At 37.6% G+C, this 18,237-nt stretch overlaps 1 protein-coding gene across 4 annotated transcripts in view; it reads right to left on the reverse strand.

Annotated features, from left to right (window-relative positions):
- The window catches only part of ZNF280C (zinc finger protein 280C), a 61,541-nt gene extending 50,239 nt beyond the window's left edge, over positions 1 to 11,302 (reverse strand). For 3 of the 4 annotated variants that reach the window (XM_034649162.1, XM_034649160.1, XM_034649163.1), the window contains exons 1-3: positions 11,158 to 11,302; positions 2,265 to 2,310; positions 2,100 to 2,146 (exon numbers count right to left, since the gene is read on the reverse strand). In XM_034649162.1, coding sequence (XP_034505053.1) covers positions 2,100 to 2,130 — 31 coding nt within the window. In that variant the 5' untranslated portion in view covers positions 2,131 to 2,146; positions 2,265 to 2,310; positions 11,158 to 11,302. The remainder of the gene's footprint in view (positions 1 to 2,099; positions 2,147 to 2,264; positions 2,311 to 11,157) is intronic. The other variant, XM_034649161.1, reaches the window with a different exon arrangement.
- Between the last annotated feature and the right edge of the window lie 6,935 nt (positions 11,303 to 18,237).

The following is an 18,237-nucleotide window of genomic DNA, read 5'->3' on the forward strand; positions in this document are numbered from 1 at the left end:
GTCGTTAAGAGTCTGCCTTCGGCCCAGGGCATGATCCCAGGGTCCTGGGATCGAGCCCCACATCGGGCTCCCTGCTCCGCTGGGAGCCTGCTTCTTCCTCTCCCACTCCCCCTGCGTGTGTTCCCTCTCTCGCTGGCTGTCTCTCTCTCTCTGTCAAATAAATAGATAAAATCTAAAACAAAACAAACAAACAAAAAAAGAAATTATTTAAATTTAATTTCCTCATCTATACAGGTATGCCAAAATCATTTCTTGGCATAATGTTGTTTAATGTTTAGTGGTCTACTTACCATAAAACAAAACAAAACAAAAACCTGCTTACCCTTCCAAATGTAGACAGTTTAATGAACTTTCTTTTCTAACTTTACTTCAAAAACACACACACAGAATGGTCTAAGTCAAATAATTAAAAGAGTAACTCACAGTTTAGCATTTGCCTATTCTGAATACTTGAAAATACCATCCTCATTGTGTCCCCTGGAGTCCTCCTTTATAGTGTTTCTTCTATCTAAAATATTCTTTCTCCTTACCTTATATTGTCCACGTTATTCAAGTATAGTAGAAGGAGCACGAACTTGACATCAAATTGAATAGTTCAAATCTTCATTGCACCATTTCTAATCATGTTACTCTGGAGAAATTACTTGAATCTTGTTTTCTCACCTCTAATATGGGTATATCTACCTAGCAGAAGTGGCAACGTAGACTGAGAAAAATGTCATATAAAGTGCCTAATCTAACCTCAAGTAAATACTCAACAAAATCTTTATTTCCAACTCTTGGTTCAGTTACAACTTCCTCAATAAACAGTAGACCTTGTTTTTCTTCCACCTTTTACTACATTGGGATTCTATGCCATGCAGTTCAAGATTTACTATATACGATTTCAAACTGCTCACTATTTCTTAATGTGTATTTTTTTTTTAAATGAATATGTTGTTGGAAGACCACAACTTTTTTTTTTTAAAGATTTTATTTATTTATTTGACAGAGAGAGAGACAGCCAGCGAGAGAGGGAACACAAGCAGGGGGAGTGGGAGAGGAAGAAGCAGGCTCACAGCAGAGGAGCCTGATGTGGGGCTCGAACCCGTAACGCCGGGATCACGCCCTGAGCCGAAGGCAGACGCTTAACCGCTGTGCCACCCAGGCGCCCCTTAATGTGTATTTTTTTAAGTTGGCTCCACACCTAATGTGGGGCTTGAGCTCATGACCCTGAGATCGAGTCAGATCCTCTACCGACTGAGCCACCCAGGCACCCCTCTTAATGTGTATTTCTTTACTGTACACGTCTAACTCCAAAGTAAGATCCAAAGTAAGAATGAAGAACTTATTTTCTTCTTCCTTTGTGTGTTCTCCTACACATAATAGTCTCCCGGATAAGCATCAGCACTTAACATAATAATCAGTGAACTAAGAAACAAGGCAGTCAGGCAATGCCAAATTTTTTTTAAAAATGAGGGACTCTCATGTATACAGATAATAAAAAAATAATGTTGATACCATGGTCTTGATACCATGTATGACACCTAGGTCTTCCTCATTTTTTTTAACGGGTACTACCACTGTCAGTATATTCAAGATAGATTGTTGAATAAAAAAATTTTAAAGGCACATAATAACATATATAGTATAGTCTTATTTAGAAATTTTTGTCTATGCATAGAAAAAAGTTTGTGGGTGGGGGGATGGGATAACTGGGTGATGCACATTAAGAAGGGCACATGATGTGATGAGCACTGGGTGTTATACTGAATTGATGAATCACTGAACATTTTATCAAAAACCAATGATGTACTGCACCTTGCCTAATTGAATTTAAATTTAAAAAAAAAGAAAAAAGAAAAAGGTTTGTGATTACGTATACCAAACCAATAATAGTAGTTATCTCTGGAAAACAAGAAGAAACACTTCATTTCTACTTTACTGACATTTTTATTGTAGATTGATTGTTCTTTTTTACTATGAGCATGTATTACTTTAATAAATTTAAGTGTTTTTTTAAAATGTGTATACTTCTGTTCTTTTAATCTTTCTCATGAATCAAGGTCATCAGTACAAAAGCCATGCATACTAGTATCACTTGCAGCAGCAATACTTACTTTTTGATTGAAAAGGGTTGTCGTCGTCCATCAAGTTGCAGAGTCACCTAGGCACCAACACATGACATCAATCAATTTTATGAGTTACTTTAACACCAAATATTGAAACACGAAACTTGGGATTCAGAAATCTTTGGGTCTAATTTTGATCTCTAGCAAACTCACCATATGACTCCAGAGAAGATAGCAAGTTAAGTCTTAGTTTTCTGCCCTATAAAATAAAGACACCTACTCTTAGGGTGGATTTATTAAATGTATTCACATTTAATCATTTTCTCCTACAAAAAGCCTACCTTTTGAGTTTGACATGTTTGATATACACATGCTGACTTTACCTAATTGTAAATGCAAATTTAGTAAATAAAATGCTGAATGTATTAAGCATTTATTACTTGAAGAAATCAGATGGATTGTTAAATTACAAATAAGTTTTAGAAAATATGAGTAATAACCTTGTACTACATGTTTTAGTCTATCTCAATTTTGAAATGCTAAGTGACATTAATCTTTAACCATTACTTATTTGCCATATTTCAGAAATAAATGTAATTATTACAAGAAAACACATACAAAAAAGTTTTAGTTTATACATTTTTATTTCTTTTTTTAAAGATTTTATTTATTTATTTGACAGAGATAGAGACAGCCAGCGAGAGAGGGAACACAAGCAGGGGGAGTGGGAGAGGAAGAAGCAGGCTCGTAGCATAAGAGCCTGATGTGGGGCTCGATCCCACAATGCTGGGATCACGCCCTGAGCCGAAGGCAGGCGCTTAACCGCTGTGCCGCCCAGGTGCCCCTATACATTTTTATTTCTTACTAACACTAACTGCAAGGAATAGAAAATTAGTTGGATAAACTTTATCATAGATCAATTCATTAAAAAACAATTACTCCTTGCCTTCTGTGCTCAAAGCGATGTGCTCAGTTCTAGGGAAAAAATTAAGATGAATAAAACATAGTCCTTGCCTTCAGAAGGTTACAGTCTAATATATCTACAGTTCTTTGGCTTTTAAAAAAGCTGTTGTATTAAACATTACCAAAAATTGTTTTTGAATTGCTTTCTTTAAAGCAGGAATTTGTGTTCTGAATTCTCATGCATGCATATTCTTTATATACAAAATAAATGTGTTTAAAAAACTATTTCAGTTATAAAACAAAAAAAGTAAAAAATCAGTCATCAGAAATCTAAAGTATTAGGATGAACAGAGCTGAGTCCTCTCATTTGTCTGTGTTTTCAGACTGGTAAAAGCAAGCTTTCCTGCTTTTTCCAATTCCAAATTATTTCGATTGAATTAGACAAAAGGAAAAAACCCTATTTTAACTCTGGAAGAAGTTACTGGTATGAATGTTTGAATTACTATCACAAGGATCTCAAGTGAATTCTGTACTTAAGTAAACTTCCCTAGCTCTGAGATTTGACTATTCAAATCTCTTTAACTCAATTATTTGAATAGTTACCATTTCTCCCTGAACTAGAATTAAGGTAATGCATATGTCAAGTAAATAAATACATGTCAATTCTAGCTCAGCATTAAAGAACTATTACTACCAGGAACACAGATTTTTTTTAAGAGTCACAACTACATAGCCTATGGAGATTCATGTATAACACTTTTATTAAATGCTCACAGAAGACACTATTAGCAAAAATAGCCTAAATTAGTACTAAACATAAAAGTAGTTTATATAAACAAGTCATATCCACTGCCTGTGACTACAGAGATGAATTCTGAGGCCCGTAACAGTCACCAACGAGCTTCAATTGGTACATTTATAAACACTTTAAAAAGTCAGAAATCCTCAGATGCCATTAGAACCATAACTTCATCTAAAGCTGCACTATCCAATAAAATAGTCAAGCCCCCCAAAAGTATCACCACAAAAATCTCTCAAGTCATAATTTTAGAGTTTTGGTGACACTGCAAGGAATTACATGGGAGATTAAGTCATCTGTCAAGAAATGGAATACCCAGCAAAACATGCAATGAGGATCTTAGAGCTTCCATAATAGCAGCTCCAGAGGGTCTCTAGGCTCTGCAACTCAGAGCTGGCACCAAAACAGGCAGAAAAGAAAAGAACTCTCCACTTCATCTATTGACTCAGGTAGAGATACTATGCCCATGTTTAATACACTGTTCCTATGGGGGAAAATGAATTCCAAGTAACTAATGAAAGACCTCTTGGAATACAATCCAGTTTTTGGAGACTGCCTGTATAAGTAATTTTAATTGCTATTTAGATATTTTATGGTTTCAGTTTCTAAATATTTAAAATTTACCTATCTTTTAAGAGTTCAATTCTACATGGGGCGCCTGGGTGGCACAGCGGTTAGGCGTCTGCCTTCGGCTCAGGGCGTGATCCCAGCGTTGTGGGTTCGAGCCCCACATCAGGCTCCTCTGCTATGAGCCTGCTTCTTCCTCTCCCACTCCCCCTGCTTGTGTTCCCTCTCTCGCTAGCTGTCTCTATCTCTGTCAAATAAATAAATAAAATCTTTAAAAAAAAAAATCTGTTTAAAAAAAAAAAAAAAGAGTTCAATTCTACAAAATTTTCAAAAAACATTAATAGATCAAAATAGTTAAAATGGTAAATTGTATGTTATGTGCATTTCACGCCTACTAGGATGGCTGTAATAAAAAAGGCAGACAATAACAAGTGTTGGCAAGGATATGGAGAAATTGGAACCCTCATACATGGCTGGGCAGGAATACGAAATGGTGCAGACACTGTGGAAAATACTTTGGCAGTCACTCACAAAGTTAAACATAGTTACCATATGACACAGCAATTCCACTCCAAGTGAGAGAGAATTGAAAACACATGCCCATACAAAAACTTGTACATGGGAATGTGTATAGCAGCATTATTTATAATAGCCAAAAAGTGGAAACAACCCACATGCCCAAGCGATGAATGGATAAACAAAATGTGATATACCTATACAATGGAATAATATTCAGTCATAAAAGGAATAAAATACTGATGTATACTATAACATGGATGAACCATGGGAACATACTAAGTGAAAGAAGCCAGTCCAAAAGACCATGTATCGTATAACTTCATTTACATGAAATGTCCAGAAATGGCAAATTCATAAAGACAGAAAATACAGTAGTCATTGCTTAGGGCTGGGAGGGTTGGGGGTGAAGTGGGGAATGACTCCCAGTGGATATGGGGTTTATTTTGGGGGTGATGAAAATGTTCTAAATTGACCGTGGTGATGGTTACATGCCACTGTGAATATACTAAAACCATTAAATTTTATACTTCAAATGGCTGAATTGAAGGTTGTGAATTTTTTAGGACTTATTTATTTATTTTAGAGAGAGAGAGTGAGAGCGTGGGGTGGGGAGGGAGAGAGAGAGAATCTTGATCAGACTCTCCACTGAGCATGGAGCCCAACACCGGGCTCAATCCCAGGACCCTGAGATCATGACCTGAGCCGAAATCAGGTCGGATGCCTAACCAACTGAGCCACCCAGGGGACCCTATTACGTGAATTTTATTTTAATAAAGCTGTTAAGAAAATAATAAGGTGGTAGGATATAAGCCTGGGAGTGATGGAGTCACTATGTGGAGAAAGAATGTCTAAGAAAGAAACCAACAAAGAAAATAGCAAAGCCGTAAGATTCTGGGGTAGAGAAAGAGACGGTAGGGTAGGTCGATACTCAAGTTCGGATAATACCATTTAAATACCTGAAGCTAGCCATGATTGAAGTAAATTAACTATTAAGACTTTTCAGTTAAGGGAAGGAATAATTGATCATTTCTGGTTTAATCTACCTTGAGTGAGGTATCTGGTACTTGCATTCAAGATAGTGGCTTATTACCCCCACATTTCTCAAACTAATAGATTTCTGGGGAAAGATATATTGCAGATGGTGCAAGAGAGCTCTATCTAAAACAATATATTGTTTTGCTATCTAAACTCTTTCATATATACAATACAGTCTTATTAACTGTAGTCACCATGCTATACATTACATCTCCAAGGCTTATATTACTGGAAGTTTGTGCCTTTTGGCCATCTTCACCAAATTCACCCATCCCACACCACCAGCTCTGGCAACCACCAGTGTGTTCTCTGTATCTATAAGTTCCTTTTTTTTTTTTTTTTAAGATTTCACATTTAAGTGAGATCATACAGTATTTGTCTTTCTATGTCTGATTTATTTCACTTAACATAACGCCCTCAAGGTCCATGCATGTCATGAATGGCAGAATGTTCTTCCTTTTTATGGCTGAATAATAGTTCATTTTATATTTATACACCAAATTTTCTTCATCCATTCATCCAATGATGGACACTTCGGTTGTTTCCACATCTTGGCTATTGTAAATAATGCTGCAATGAACATGGGGATACAAATATTATTTCAAGTTAGTGCTTTCATTTCCTTCAGATAAATACCCAGAGGTAGAATTTGTTGGATCATATCAGTACTGCTGTTTTTGTCTGTCTTTACTACTGCATTCTCATCAAGTACTATCACTTTTACTGCTGCTGGCTAATAAACTAAAGAACAATGGAAGAAAATATCTAAATGATGCATTTGCACTAAATGGACAAATGACAGTACAGTTAGCTATAAAATGATGGTATTTAAAAGATTCAGATAGAAAAATCTTGCCATTGTTTAGATAGGTATGAAAAATGCAATACAAGTAGGCAGTGACTTTGTTTCATCAAAATGTATTATTCACTCAATATATTAAAGTTAATTCAAATAGCATTGATTTTGTAGTTTTGATTATTTTATTTCATGATTGCGTAAGAGCTCTCAAAATATTTTAAACATTTTAAGTAGGAGGATGTCTATGAAAATGTTTTCTTATAACAGAAATTAATTGGTATGGTACTCAAATGCAAGAAACACTGGATTATACCTTGATTCCTTAGACAATTTCATTGACACCTAAACAATTCAAACTCTCAAACCAGGTTTTGGGAACAAATCACATATAATTTAGAAGGAAAACTTAGGCTCACCATCTTTTTTTGTTTGTTTGTTTAAGAAATTTTTATATAGTGGGAATTATTTTTTTGAAAGTCTGAACACATGAAGTCCTGGCATATTTTGAGAAGATATTTCTTTAATAACTTTCCTATCTCCCCCTTATTTTATTTAGGTTTACAATTTTTTTCCTCTGTCGATGTTCAGATTTCATCTATTTGTAGAAAATAGCTAGTTGACACTACAACTAAAGTTCATTAGTACTTTGCAAAGATTGCTTATATTTTAAAATATTTTCTTTAATGTTAGTTTTTGGGGTGCAGTACTATAAAATTTACTTTCTGCAAAGTAATTTTTATATCATACTAAAGTTAAGATTTTACCTATAAGAATGTTTTTATTGCACTTCATATGTAAAAGGCATAATCTGCAGAAAAGACTAAAATAATTGGCTTTTCAAAGCCAAATTATATAATAAATATTTTATATAAGTTTCATAAGATATTCTATAATCACTAATTACTAAAGTAACCTCAGGAAATATTTTATAGGAGTAAAACTTATCCACTATGGAAAATGTCAAGTAAAAGACTAGAGTACGATGATGAAAACACTTAACATAGGGGCTGAGGGGCGCCTGGGTGGCACAGCGGTTAAGCGTCTGCCTTCAGCTCAGGGCGTGATCCTGGAGTTATGCGATCGAGCCCCACATCAGGCTCTTCTGCTATGAGCCTGCTTCTTCCTCTCCCACTCCCCCTGCTTGTGTTCCCTCTCTCGCTGGCTGTCTCTATCTCTGTCGAATGAATAAATAAAATCTTTAAAAAAAAAAAACATAGGGGCTGAATAACTGGAAATTTTGAATCTACCACTTTCTGATTGCCAAACCTATAAGATATTTAATCAACCTCTCTGAGCTTAGTTTTACTACCTATAAAATAAAAACAGTAATATCTTCCTTGCAGCACTACTAGGAAGATTAAATAAAGTATGAGAAAAATATTGTACAGTACTTTGCATTATTTTACTCAACTTTTCCTTGTTCACTGGAAGTCATATTACAAGTTGATGAATATAAACACTAAAAGAAAACAAAATTCTAGTTCATATAAAGAACTGTTAAGATATTGTCACCAATGAGGTACACCAGATCAGTAGTTCTCAAGCTTTTTGGTCTCAGGATGTCTCAGGACCTCTTTGCATTCTTCTTTTTTTTTTTTAAGATTTTATTTATTTATTTATTTGACAGAGAGAGAGAGAGACAGCCAGCGAGAGAGGGAACACAGGCAAGGAGAGTGAGAGAGGACGAAGCAGGCTCCCAGCGGAGAAGCCTGATGTGGGGCTCCATCCCAGGATTCTGGGATCACACCCTGAGCCGAAGGCAGACGCTTAACGACTGAGCCACCCAGGCACCCCTGGACCTCTTTGCATTCTTAAAACTTGAAGACCCAAATAAACTTGTTTATGTGGATTATATCTGTTGATACTTACCATGTTAGAAATTGAAAATTAGAAAAAATTAAATATGTATTAATTTATTTAAAGTAATAAGTCCATTACATGTTCATATAATATTTTAAGGAAAACAACTATTTTCTAAAACAAAAAATTTAATGAGAAGAGTGGCACTAATTTACATTTTTGCAAATGTCTTTAATATCTGTTTCATAAAAGACAGCTAGATTCTTTTATCAGATTCTGAAATGTATTTTTTTCTAAATATATACAAAGAAGTACACCCTGTTTCAATCCTTATTAAATATTTAATAAGGATGATTTCACTATTTCTTTATTTTAATGTAAATTATTTGTAAAAGGACTTAAAATATAAAAAATAAAATAAAAATGGTCCATTTTATCCAGATGATACATAGTGATCACTATTTTCCTTGACATATTGAGGGTTAATAAAACCACTCCTTAAAAGAAAACTGCTTTGCAGAGAATGAATCAAAAACACATTTTTGATACAAATTACTGAGTAAACCATGTCTTCCTGAGTCATTATTTAAAACCTGATGAAAACCAAACATTTTCAAGTTCCTCTCTGAAGCAGGAGGACAGAAAAAAATATTCAGGGTTCTATATTTAATTAGTGAATAAATCATAAATATTTTTGTTCTTTGAAAAGTTACTTTTGAAATAACAGACTATGTTTTCAATATGTTTCCTATATCCAGTCACTAAAACTATGGATTACTTTCTATTCACAAAAATCACTTTTCATTTAAGCATTTTTCCTGTCCAATTAGTATAACATGAGCAACAACAATTTTTTTGGTATGGTTCTAAACATCCTCTTGAATAAAGAAAACAAATGGGAGAGAAGCAAGGGTACTGAATTATATATTCTTTGCACTTAACTCTCCTTTTCCACTAAAAAAGCTGGTGCTGGGTAGGAAGAACACTGAGCAGAAGAAATCATATTGGACTAGAAAACTTAAGTGAGGAAAATGGGTTGAAGAGGGAAGCTGAAATTTGGAGTCCTTCAACACCATAACTTTTTCTGATGGAAAAATGGGCTACTGGAAGAATGGGCTATTCTTCAACTTTTCAACATGCCTGGAAATAAAAACGGTATCATTTAAATACTAAAAAGTTGAAAAGATATGAAGTCTTAAAAATGAAAATATAAAGGAAAGGGGAAATGAAAAATATCTATATTTTTTAGGTGAGTGTCCTTGCTTATTCTCCTTAACCACCTCATTCCCCGGAGAAGTGAACCGAGCATTGGAGAAGTCAGAAGACCTAGGTTCAAGAACTGGTTCTATCACTTTCTATCCAAGTGGCCTCAGGGAAAGTCTTCTCCTTGAGGCTGTCTTCTCACCTTGTAAACAGGTCTACCTAACACTCCACAGCTCACCTTAAAAGGAACGATTATCAATGAATATACAAATGAAAGACGCAATTATAGCGTAATTTGTACCGATGTTAAAGCACCAAGGGCTCATAGCCCTAACTTAATTTTACAAGTAAACCAGTTCCCTCATAAGCTCAGTGAAGTTTCTGCTTAAGGAGACAGCTTGAGTTTTTACAGCAACCCCCAAAACAGGACATCTCACAAATGCTAAGAGGAGACTTTTGTAGTTTGAAACTCTTTTTCTTGGTTTCAATTTTATTTTTATTGGCATGAAAACACATTAAAACTCAACCTAAACCTGAAAACAATAAAGGCAAAATTTAAGTTCACAGATTTAAAAAAAAAAACACTAAAAAACCTTTGCAAACAAAGACAATCCCTTGGATGAAGATCTCCTGTGCTTGCAGAAGCTGGCTCACTTGACATTTTCTTCTATGATTTCTCCTCTAAAAAAGCATTAAAACTGAGATAACTTAAGAGGAACTCCCTCTGTGTCTAAAGAAGGATAAAACCTCAAAATGAAATAATTTTTTCCATCTCAGCAAAATGTGCAAAGCTCACTGTTAAAAAATTGTGTATCTAACTCCACGTTTCTCCTTAGGGCTCTTCTCTTCTAGACAATAACTGAATGGAGCACGATTTCTACAACGAGCAGCACAGTCCCTTTGGCAAGAACAAGGGTATCAGCACTGAATGACCAGTAACCGGGATGAGGGAACCGGGACTGAAAGGAGGGGCCCAAGGGGCCCAGAAGCCAGAAAGTTCGGAACCTTCTCTGGTCTCTTTTCTTAAGACTGAAGAGACTTCAGGGTGGGCGGGTCTCGCCAAACATTGGTATCAAATATACAAAAGACCAAAGGGAGTTGCCTCCAGAAAAAAACGCCAAAACCAGGCTGAGGACTGACAGACGCACAGGCCCCGGGTGGTGAGGAGGCAGCGGCGGCCGCCCGATCGGCCAACGGCCTTAGCGGGCCGCCAAACCCTGCCGCCGAGCAGCTACCTTTCCGAGATCCCTCCCCCGCCGGGGCTGGCGCAAGATGGTGGCCCACCCGCCACCGTGCCGCCAAGTTCGTCCCCTCCCCCGCTCCCTGGGCGATCCTAGCAACACACGCCGGCATCCGGACCCTCAACCTGCCCCCCTCAGGGCCGAGCTGGCGTCGCCTCCCTCAGAGCAACGCAGCCGCGGCCGTGTGGTAGAGCCGCTGCCGGCTTCAGCGAGAAGCGGCGGGGGCGGGGGATCACTTACCGTGAGCAGAGCAGGTCGCCCTGACTGGGACTCGAAGGAGGAGGAGAAAGAGGAGGAGGAAAGGGAGGAGCGCGAAGACACTAGGCGGCGGCCACAGAAACAGCGCCGGCCTCGGCGACTCCCAGCGCGGAATGAGCGCCTCAGACCGAAGCAAAAGTATATAACTACGCGCACTGCCTCATGGGTAGACGCCAGCTCCTCCCCGCCCCTGCACATCCGGGTTTCTTTTCTAACCGACCCAGGAGGGCGGCGCAGACATGTGCATGGTCTTACACTTTCTCGAAGGCAGAGGCACTGTGGCAGGGGTACATAGGCCACGGGCCTCGTGGGGAGGGCCAGGGTAAGGGTCCCACGCTAATGCCGATCTCGTCAGTGAATTCACTGTTCAACCTGAGTTGCGAGCTTGAAATTTGGGGTGCACACCGTGAAAATGTGAATTCCGGGTCTTCCTTGTGTGTAAGAGATAGGAACACCAATAAAAAGAAGCACTGTACCTGAGAGGCAGACATAAACCCGATGAGTAAAAGGAATAAAAGTCAGATTATTTAAATTATTGGTTAATTTTACCAAATTTGTTTTAAATAATATAGCTTTGCTTGCAACTCTTTGTTATTCTTGTCATATAGATGTCTATAATAGCTTTTAAAATGTTAAGAAAAATACACATTTACAAGAAAAGCATTTGCCAAGATACTGCTTGCTCAAACATTTTCTAAACATGTGTGTTCTGAACAATAAAAAAGTTTCTTCTCCCAATAGACCTTCAGAAGGTCTATGGCACTAGAGGTCCTGCTCTTAACTTACCCAGACTGAAAATCTTGCTTCAATAGTTCCTTAACACACATAAGTTCAGTCAGTCACTGAATCCTACCAATTCTTCTGAGTTAGTTTCTTCTTTCTCATCTATACTGCCCTTTTCTCCTGGTCCTGAAAATAAGCTTTACAGGAAAAGACAGAATAATCAAAATAACAAGTATGGAAAGTTCAAAGTTCCAAAATCTTGGGGCATTCATAGATTACTCTCCACATCTGGACAGGCTGATAGGAAAGCCCAGTGCCTTCTCCTTTGTTGTCAGTGGGAAATTTAAAACTCGCAACTCTCCAGCCCACCTCTTCCTTTGGTGCTGATGGGACATTTAAAACTGGCAACTCTGCAGCCTGCCCACCATCTCCTTTGACACAGGCATGAAATTTTAAACTTGCAAATCTACAGCCCATGAAGGGAAGCTTTTCCCCACTCCCATCCCCTAGACACTAAAGGCCCAGCATACTTTCTCTGCCTCTCACAAGCCAACCAAGACCTGTTTGCCTTCCTGCTCTCCAGGGAGCTTCCTTGAGTAATAAAATTTCTTTTGGGGCACCTGGGTGGCTAAGTCAGCTAAGCATCTGCCTTTTGTTCAGGTCATGATCTCAGGGTCCTGGGATTGAGCCCTGGGTTGGGCTCGCTGCTCAGTGGGGAGTCTGCTTCTCCCTCTCTCTCTGATGCAGCCCCCCTCCTGCTTTCTCTTTCAAGTAAATAAATAAAAATCTAAAGTAAAATAAAATAAAATTTCTTTCAAATTCTCCCTGTGTATAGAGAGAGGGTCATGAGCCTCCACATCCAATCTAAAATTAGGAAGGGAGAGGGTCAAATTGCCTCAGTGGGATGATCAGAAAACATTTATAAACCAAATCAAAATTCCAATCCAGGTTATTCTTTTTTTTTTCATGGAAAATATAACAACCAAGAAGACCAGAAAATCCTGGTCAGCAAATTTTCTCTCAAAAAGAAATGTACACAAGAAGCCAAACTATAATAAAAACGATGCCTGGGGAGAATGGAATCAACACATGGGAAATTGTTTGAATGGTTGACTCCTCCCCAAGCTTCTAGAAAACAAGTCTGTTGGTTCTCTTGATTAATTGGTCACTGGTTTTTTTTTGTTTTGTTTTTTCTTTTTTCAGGACTGCTATTAAATGAGGAGTTACTCCTATATAGCCTTTCTGGGGCAATTTTAAAAACTGAGATATTCACATTAAAAAAACTCACCATTTTAAAGTGTACATTGCAGGGCTGCTGGGTGGCTTGGTCAGTTGGGCATCTGCCTTTGGCTCTGGTCATGACTCAGGGTCCTGGGATGGAGTCCTGCATCGGGCTCCCTACTCGGTGGGGAGTCCTCTTCTCCCTCTCCCTCTACCCTTCTCTCTATCTCTCTCTCTCAAGTAAATAAATAAAATATTTTAAGAAAATAAAGTGTACAATATAGTGGTTTCTAATATATTCACAATATTATGTAACTATCATCACTATCTAATTTCAGAACATTTCCTTCATCCCAAAAAAGAAACCTCATACCTGTTAAAAGCCACTCCCAATTCTCTCCTGCCCACACACCCTGGTAACCTTTAATCAACTTTGTGTCTCTACAGATCTGCCTATTCTGGGCATTGCACATTGCATATAAATGGAATCATGCAATATGTAGCTTTTTGTGTCTGGCTTCTTTCACTTAACATAAGGTTTTTGAAGTAGGTTCATCCATGTGGTAGTATGTGTCAGTATTCCATTTCTTCTTTATGGCTGCATAATATTCCATCACATAGATTATACCATATTTTTGATATCCATTCTTCAGATGATGGATATTTGGGTTGTTTCCACTTTGGGGGCTCATAAATAATGCAGCTATGAACACTGTGTACAAGATTTTTTCAAAAACAGCTTTATTGAGATATAGTTCACATTCCATACAATTCATCCATTGAATTGTACAATTCAATGGTTTTTAGTATAATTGCAGATATGTGTGATCATAACCACAGTCAATTTTAGAATATTTTCATCACCCCAAAAGAAGCCCCATATACATTAACTGTCATGCCCCTACCCACCCACCAGTTACTTCCCAGCTTTAGGCTACCACTACTCTGCTTTCTGTCTCTCTAGATTTCCCTGATTTGGACATTCCATGTAGATGGAGTCATATAATGTGTCATTGTTTGTGATTGGCTTTTCTTTCCCTTAGAATAGTATTTTCAAGGTTCATCCATGTTGTAGCACATACATTACTCCTTTTTATGGCAAACAATATATCATGGTATGCACATTTTGTTTAGCCATTTGTCAATTGATGGGTAATTGGGTTGTTTCCACATTTGGCTATTATGAATAATGCTGCTATGAACATTCATATATGCATTTCTTTAATTCTCTTGGTGTGTACCTAAGAGTGTAAATGCTGGGTCCTATGGTAACTCTCTGATTAACTTTTTGATGAACTGCCAATATTTTCCAGAGTGTCTGCTCCACTTTTCATTTCCACTAAGATTTATTATGATTCCAATTTCTCCACAACTTTGCCAATACTTGCTCTTTTCTGTTTGTTTGGTAGTGGGCTTTTTTTTGGGGGGGGTTGTTTTGTTTGTTTTTGTTATAGCCATCCTAGTGGGTGTAAAGCTATCTAAGTGGATATAAACTGGTATCCCATTGTAATTTTGATTTGCAATCACTTAATGCATTTGAGCATTTTTCATGTACTTATTGGTCATTTGTATATCTTCTTTGGATGAATGTCTATTTAAAACCTTGTTCATTTTTACTTGGATTGTTTATCTTTTTTTTAAAGATTTTTTTTATTTGAGAGAGAGAGAGCGCATGAGCAGGGGAGAGGGGCAGAGAGAAAGGGAGAAGCATGTTCCCAGCTGAGCAGGGAGCCCCACACGGGACACAATCCCAGGACACTGGGATCATGACCTGACGTGAAGCCAGATGCTTAACCGACTGAGCCACCCAGGTGCTCTTATCTTTATTGTCGAGTTGTAAGAGTTCTTTAAACATTCTGGATACTAGGTTGTTATAGATATATAGTTATATGGTTGGCAAATATTTTCTCCCATTCTGTGAGTTGTCTTTCCATTTACTTGATAGTGTCCTTTGATGAAACAAAATTTAATTTTGATGAAATCCACTTTATATTTTTGTTCTGTCATTTATGCTTTAGGTACCATATCTGCTGGCTAATTGAAGGTCACAAACATTTACCTATTTTTTTCCTAAGGGTTTTATTTATTTATTTATTTATTTTTAAGATTTTATTTATTTATTTGACAGAGAGACAGCGAGAGAGGGAACACAAGCAGGTGGAGTGGGAGAGGGAGAAGCAGGCTTCCCGCTGAGCAGGGAGCTTGATGCAAGGATCAATCCCAGGACCTTGGGATCATGACCTGAGCTGAAGGCAGACGCTTAACTGACTGAGCTACACAGGCACCTCTAAGGGCTTTATAGTTTTAGGTTTTAAATTTAGGTTTTTTTAAAAAAAGATTTTTTATTTATTTGACAGAGATAGAGACAGCCAGCTAGAGAGGGAACACAAGCAGGGGGAGTGGGAGAGGAAGAAGCAGGCTCATAGCAGAAGAGCCTGATGTGGGGCTTGATCCCAGAATGCCGGGATCACACCCTGAGCTGAAGTCAGACGCTTAACCGCTGTGCCACCCAGGCGCCCCTAAATTTAGGTTTTTGATCCATTTTGAGTAAATTTTTATATACGGTGTGACCTAGAGGACCAACTTCATTCTTCGCATGTGGATATCCAGTTGTCCCTGCACCATTCTCTGAAAGGACTACTCTTTCCCCATTGAATGGTATTGACATGCTTGTCAAAAACCAGTTGACTGTAAACGCAAAGATTTATTTCTGGGCTCCAAATTCTATTCCATTGACCTTTATGTTTATCTTTATTCCAGTACACTACTGTCTTGATTACGCTTTTTTAAAGAATATTATTTATTTATTTATATATATATATATATATTTATTTATTTATTTTAGAGAGAGAGGGAAGGAGACCACGTTTGAGTGGGAGAGGAGACAGAAGGAGAGGGGGAGAGAGAGTCTCAAGCAGACTCCATGCTGCTGAGTGCACAGCCCCACTTAAGGCTTGATCCCTCAACCTCGAGATCATGACCTGAGCTGAAATCAAGAGATGGTTGCTCAAGTGACTGAGCCACCCAGGCGCCCTGATTACTGTAGCTTTGTACTAAGTTTTGAAATTAGGAAGTGTGAATCCTCCAACGGTTCTTTTTTTTCCCCAAGACTTTTTAATTTTTTTTTGGCATTTTAGGGTCTCTTGTATTTCTACTTGAATTTTTGGGTCAACTTGTCCATTTCTGGGGGAAAAAGCCAGTTCGAATTTTGATAAAGTTGTGTTTAATCTGTAGATCATTTGGGTAGCATTGCCATCTTAACAATATTGTGTTCCAACCCATGAGTCCAGGATGTCTTTCCATTTATTTAAGTCAATTGAGGATTTTTTGAGTCTATACATAGGGACATTGGTATGCAATTTTCTTTTCTTTTTCTTCTTTTTCATATGGTGTCTCTCTCTGGTCTTGGTATTAAGGTAACACTGACTTCATAGAATGAGCTGGGAAGCATCACATCCTCTTCTATTTCCTGGAAGCATTTGTGAAGCACTGGTATTAATTCTTCTTTAAATGTTTGTTAGAATTCTACAGTTAGGGGCGCCTGGGTGGTACAGCGGTTAAGTGTCTGCCTTCGGCTCAGGGCGTGATCCCAGGGTTATGGGATCAAGCCCCACATCAGGCTCCTCTGCTATGAGCCTGCTTCTTCCTCTCCCACTCCCCTTGCTTGTGTTCCCTCTCTCGCTGGCTGTCTCTATCTCTGTTGAATAAATAAATAAAATCTTAAAAAAAAGAATTCTACAGTTAATCCATTTAGTCCTGGAGTTTTCTGTGTGGGAAATTTTGAACTACTAGATAAACTTCTTTGTTATAGACCTATTCAGATTTTCTATTTCTTCTTGCATTCATTTTCCTAACTTGTGTCTTTCTAGGAATTTGCCCATTTCTTTCAGGTTATCTAACTTGTTTGCATAAAATCGTGCATAGGGGCGCCTTGATGGCTCAGTTGGTTAAGTGTCTAATTCTTGGTTTTGGCTTAGGTCATGATCTCCCAGTCAAGAGATTGAACCCCATGTGGGGTCTGTGCTCATGCTTTAGATTTTCTCTCCCTCTCCCTCCTCCTCTGCCCCTCTCCCCACTTGCACGTGCTTTTTCTCTCTCTCAAATATATAAATAAGTAAACAGTGCATAGTATTCCCTTACATGTCCACATATGGTGATAACTGAAATTTGAACCATGTTGTCTTGGACTGGTGCTCCTTAAACAAATTCTGGTAAATAAAATGTGTGAGAATTTTAAAAATTATTTATTAATTTGTTTTAACAATAATAAATCTATTGCATGTTAATGTACATGACAAATGCATATATAGTAATGATTATGATTATGGCTAAGGGTTGTCAGCACAGATCCTACAGACATTGAAGAATGAGAAGAAAACACTATGAATAACATTATGTCAACAATTCAGCAACACAGATGGAAAGGACAAATTTCTTGAAAAAATACAACTTACCAAAATAGACTTAAGGAGCAGAAAATTTGAATATCACTTTATCTATTAAGCAAATTGAATTTTTTAGGAAAAAAATTTCTTCTAAGAAAACTGCAGGGCCAGATGGCTTCACTACTGAATAGCACCAACCTTACAAACATTTTTCAGAAAACAGAAAAAGAGAGAACACTGTCCAGCTCATTTTATGAGGCTAGCATGGCTTTTATACCAAAACATAAGAAAAATATTTTAAGGGGTGACTGGGTGGCTCAGTTGGTTAAACATCTGCCTTCAGCTCAGGTCATGATCCCGGCGTCCTGGCATCAAGCCCCACATTGGGCTCCCTGCTCAGTGGGGAGTCTGCTTCTCTCCCTTTACCCCTCACCTCCCCTCTGCTCGTGCTTGCTTTCTCTCTCTCAAATAAATAAATAAAAATCTTTAAAAAATATTTTTAAAGAATTGCAGATCAATACCCTTCATGAATATAGAGGCAAATTCCCTTACCAAAACTTTAGCAAATAAAATAAACAGCATATAAAAACTATACTTCAAGACTCAGGAAGGTTTATCCCAGAATGCAATGTTAATTTAACATCTAAAAATCAATCAATGTAATTCACCATATTAACAGGATAGAGAAAATCCATATGATTATTCCAATTGATGCAGAGAGCAAGTGATAAAA

The sequence above is a fragment of the Ailuropoda melanoleuca genome, chromosome X, assembly GCF_002007445.2.
Source record: "Ailuropoda melanoleuca isolate Jingjing chromosome X, ASM200744v2, whole genome shotgun sequence".
NCBI lineage: Eukaryota > Metazoa > Chordata > Mammalia > Carnivora > Ursidae > Ailuropoda > Ailuropoda melanoleuca.